The 4,295-nt window shown below is 41.2% G+C and overlaps 1 protein-coding gene across 1 annotated transcript in view; it reads right to left on the bottom strand.

The window, feature by feature from the left end:
- RBM45 (RNA binding motif protein 45) overlaps window positions 1-525 on the bottom strand; it is an 8,800-nt gene extending 8,275 nt beyond the window's left edge. The window contains exon 1 of the mRNA XM_009996320.1: window positions 391-525. Within this exon, the coding sequence (XP_009994622.1) occupies window positions 391-525 (135 nt within the window). The remainder of the gene's footprint in view (window positions 1-390) is intronic.
- Between the last annotated feature and the right edge of the window lie 3,770 nt (window positions 526-4,295).

The raw sequence follows: 4,295 nt of genomic DNA, 5'->3' as shown, positions 1-4,295 counted from the left end.
TGCCGGCCCCGGGGCGGAGGGGCTGAGCAGGGGGACGGAGGGCGGGTGCCGAGAGGCGCTCCCGGGCTGCCCCCGGCGCGGTGTCGCGAAGCCCCGGAGCAGCAGGGACGTGGGGAGGCCCCCGGAGCAGCCCCTGGAAGGCACGGCCGCTCGGAGCCGTGTCCGGGCGCTCCTGGATGTCTCCAAGGAAGGAGGGAGACTCCACAGCCTGGCTGGGCAGCTTGTCCCAGTGCTTGGTCACCCCCACGGTAAAAAAGCATTTCCCGATGTTCGGGTGGAACCTGCTGTGTTTCAGTTTGTGCCCACTGCCCTACGTCCTGTCACCGGACAGCGCTAAGAAGCATCTGGATCAATTTACTTCATTCCATCCCTTCAGCTATTTATACGCACCGATGAGATTCGCCCAAGGCTTCTCTTGTCTGGGCTAAACAGTCTCAGCTCTTTCATCCTTTCCTCGCAGGACAGATGCTGCAGTCCCTTAGTCACCTTTGTGGCCCTTTGCTGGACTCTCCCCAGCATGTCCATGTCTCTTTCATACTGAGGAGCTCAGAGGTGGACATAGTACTCCAGGTGAGGCTCCACCGGTCCTAACTGCAGGAGAAGGATCATCTCCCTTGTCCTGCTGGTGACACTCCTCCTAATGTAGCCCAGGATACCGGTAGCCTTCCTTGCCAAAAGGACACATTGCTGGCTCCTGTTCACCTTGGTATCTACTATGGTGTTCAAGTCCTTTTCTGCAAAGCTGCTTTCAGCAGGTCATTCTCCAGCATGTACTAGTGCATGGGGCTGCTCCTCCCAAAGTGTGGGTCTCTGCATTTCCCTCTGTTGAACTTTTTGATGCTCCTGTCAGACCATTCTTCAGCTTGTCAGGTCCATCTGGATGTCAGCATAACCCTCTAGTTTATCAACCACTCCACCCAGTTTTGTACTCTGAGTCAACATTGTGAACTCTCATGATATGAGGGGCCAGGGACCTTGATGTATTTCATGGGAAGCACACAAAACTACCTGTAGGAGAATAAGCATGTGGCTAATAAAATGTGAAGAATACAACGTTATTATACATTAGTTCATCTCATCTTTAATAGTTGGATTCAAAACCAAAGTATTCCTCAGCTGAATACCTGAGTTGTCAGTGCACCAGGGTTATAAATGGCCATGACCACTCCACACCCAGGGGTCAGTGATCCACAGTTCTGTTGCCATGGCCAGCACAGGCTGGACTTGCCATGCTGCACGCTTCCCTCACCATGGGATAAACTCTGCCAGCTCCTCGGTACAGAGGAGCCTGCAGGAAGCTCCCACTCAGTACAGGCAATCACACCTCTCACCCAGCCTTACCTTTATCTAGCAGTGCAACAAGAAGGTCTCATGAGACCACGTTTCTGTTTTGACTGTAGAAATGATAGAGCCATTTCCTTGCAAGAAAATCTTACAGAAGCTTAAAAGACCAAAGGATGAGAATCTCTGCTGTGGAGAAGGTTTGCACAGCATGTTGTGTGTGGACCATGTGATCACCACTGCTCTTCTGTTAGCACTGTAAATTAAAAAAAACTTAAAAAGTAAAGAGATCAGGGTACTCACATTCTTTCTTTTATTCTCCACAAGCAATTTAAATATGCAGAAATCTCCCCTTTCTTTCACGTATGCAGATGTAGTAGTCAAGTTTTTATCAGGAAAGTTTCATGGAGGTAAGGTCTGGCCTCCCAAGCATCTGTCCCTTCTGTCCAGGCCATTGCATCTAGAAATCCCCTGTATCATTAAGGTGTCCTGGCAGCACTGGAGGAGTTCTGGAGGCATTCTAGGTAGCATTGTGACCCACAGGAAAATCCTGAGGTGCTGCTGTGTTTTAGATTGGCCTTATAGACAAAACTTTACATTTGTCATTGACACTTGTCATTGAAGTACCTACAGAGGAGCAATAATGGAACTTAAAAGCTACCTTTGCCTCCAAAGGTAAGACTAACAAATTCTGTCATTCTGCACCTCTCAGAGATGCAGCAAAAAAACCCACGGTGCTTTTTCCTAATTGTAAATTTGATAACTTAACAAAAATTAATTACTATCACCAACCAGATCATGTTAAGAAATAATGCAGCTTAACAGTCTCATTCAAACTTAGCTTTACTATTAAGTCCAGGTCAAATTTTAATTACTTGGAGATACATTATTTTTTATCATCATGCAACACAGAAAAATTTAATAAAACTGTAGATTATAAATGTGACTAACAACAGTGAAATTTTCTGTAATATTGTTCAAATTTCCTTTTTGTTTGTTTTTTTTACATAGATCAAAATGGGTGATATTGAAAAATCCAAGAAGGTCTTTATTCATAAATGTTCTCAGTGCCACACAGTTGAAAAAGATGGAAAGCAGAGACAGGACCAATCTTTGGGGGTTATTTGACCACAAACAGGACAAGGTGCAGGGTTTTCTTTTTCAGATGCAAACAAGCACACAGGTAAAACTATCAGGTGACATGGATGAGGTACAGTGTTGGTGGAGACATTTATGAAAAAAAACTTTTTTCTTTAGAGATACAACAGAAAGCCTTACTGACAAGTTACTCTTACAATCGTCTGTTTTGCATTGCTGCAGATGAACCTAAACTATAGCTTCAGACACAAAAATCCTCAGTCCCTATATTAAAAAGAAGTTTAACCAGTATTCAACACACCGGATCAGAAGGCATTTATCTTTCCCAGAACTTCGTACTATCAACGGGCAGGTTTTATTTCAAGTGCTTTTAGTTTTTGTTTGCTGGTCACCACCCTCTGCTGGCAACGTGGTGTGATGCAGTTGTTTGCTCTGACCATTTGCCTAAATGCCATCACATACTAGTAAGTTATATGCTTTGTCTTGTGTTTTTCATACGGACAGGCTTGAACAGCAGTCGAACACTTAAAAAAGGAAAGTAATTCTGTAAGAGTTTCATTACTTTTATTTATATTATATTATTTGAATGTTTGCAACAAGTTATTAATTACAAATTTATTCCTGGGGTTTTTCTCAGGTTTAGAATTTTTTTATTTTTTTTTTCTGTGATTTCTAGGAAATGTTTTGTGACAATCACTTTATACTGGGACTTCATCATACAGTACATCATCAGCATATATTAACTATTTTTTCTCATTAAAAAATTTAGTGAACAAATCATACAGATGTTAGTATAATTTTGTAAAAGAAAGCAAAAAAAGTGATATCTAAATTATCTTTAGACAATGGGAAGAGTCAACTATGGAGGACAGAAGAGAAACTTGAACATTTCAGTAATCTTCAGTACAGCACTAGTAGGCTTCTGTTGACAGAGACAGGTTTTAACAGGGTTGGAAGGAAACACTAAGCGTTTTCCAACTTCTACTAAGTTTTCAAGAACTGGCCACTGACAGCCCTTTTTCTGATGCCCTTCAGTGGAGCACAGGAAGGATGAATTTCATGTCAATCTGTAGATGCTAATTTTCAACAAAAATATTAAAGTTGGATAGTTTGTATCCTGGAATTACAAAGATATTTACCAAACTGCACAGTAGTTAGTAGCCGTATGTGAAATGCTGCAAAAACTGCAACTCTTCTTGATGCTTCATGAATCACTGCTGCTGCAGCTGTAATATCAGTGAAGAGTATTTTCAATTTTTTGCTAGCTCCTATGTAAAGTTTTAGTATTTTGACATTAATTATTAATTAGGGACTGGCCTTATAAAAATCAAATAAGGATATGTTTTAAGATATTATGTCCTGATGAACAACGTTGGGAGGTGAGCATTATTTATATTATGCTATTATTTCATAAACCTTTGTTGATTGTACTATAGAAATACTGTTCCTTTCTAAAAGGAGATATGAGAGCCCAATTCTGTACCTAGTTATTCAAACACCCACTGAAACTATTATTCAGCTGTGGCTATGTAAATAAAAAGGTGCCTGTAAGAATTGGAACTGACAACTGAAAGAAGTTTTCTTTTGGAAAAAAAAAAATCCCCTGCATTATCATCTGTGAAGGAAAGTACCATATGCAGTAGACAACAAAACATGACCTTACATTAAAAGAACACTATACAAGGAAAAAGGAGGCAGGATACCAAGAATATCAGACTATCTTCAGGGGACAGGACACCTTTCAGTAGTGAAGCTGATGTAAAAAATCTTGAGATGCCTGAATATCCCATGAACTTTTTGCTTTAAAAATATAACCCCACTCATTGCACTGCTAGTGCTCCTTTGTTTACTAAAAAACCCCACTGTCTACCAGTCATTTCTCAGAGTTGTGGATTTTTTTCTCCATTTGAGGTTAA

The sequence above is a fragment of the Chaetura pelagica genome, unplaced genomic scaffold (assembly GCF_000747805.2).
Source record: "Chaetura pelagica isolate M959 unplaced genomic scaffold, ChaPel_1.0 scaffold3, whole genome shotgun sequence".
NCBI classification, from domain to species: Eukaryota; Metazoa; Chordata; class Aves; order Apodiformes; family Apodidae; genus Chaetura; species Chaetura pelagica.
The sequence above is the reverse complement of the archived record's forward strand: the minus strand, read 5'-3'. Positions and strand labels throughout refer to the sequence as shown.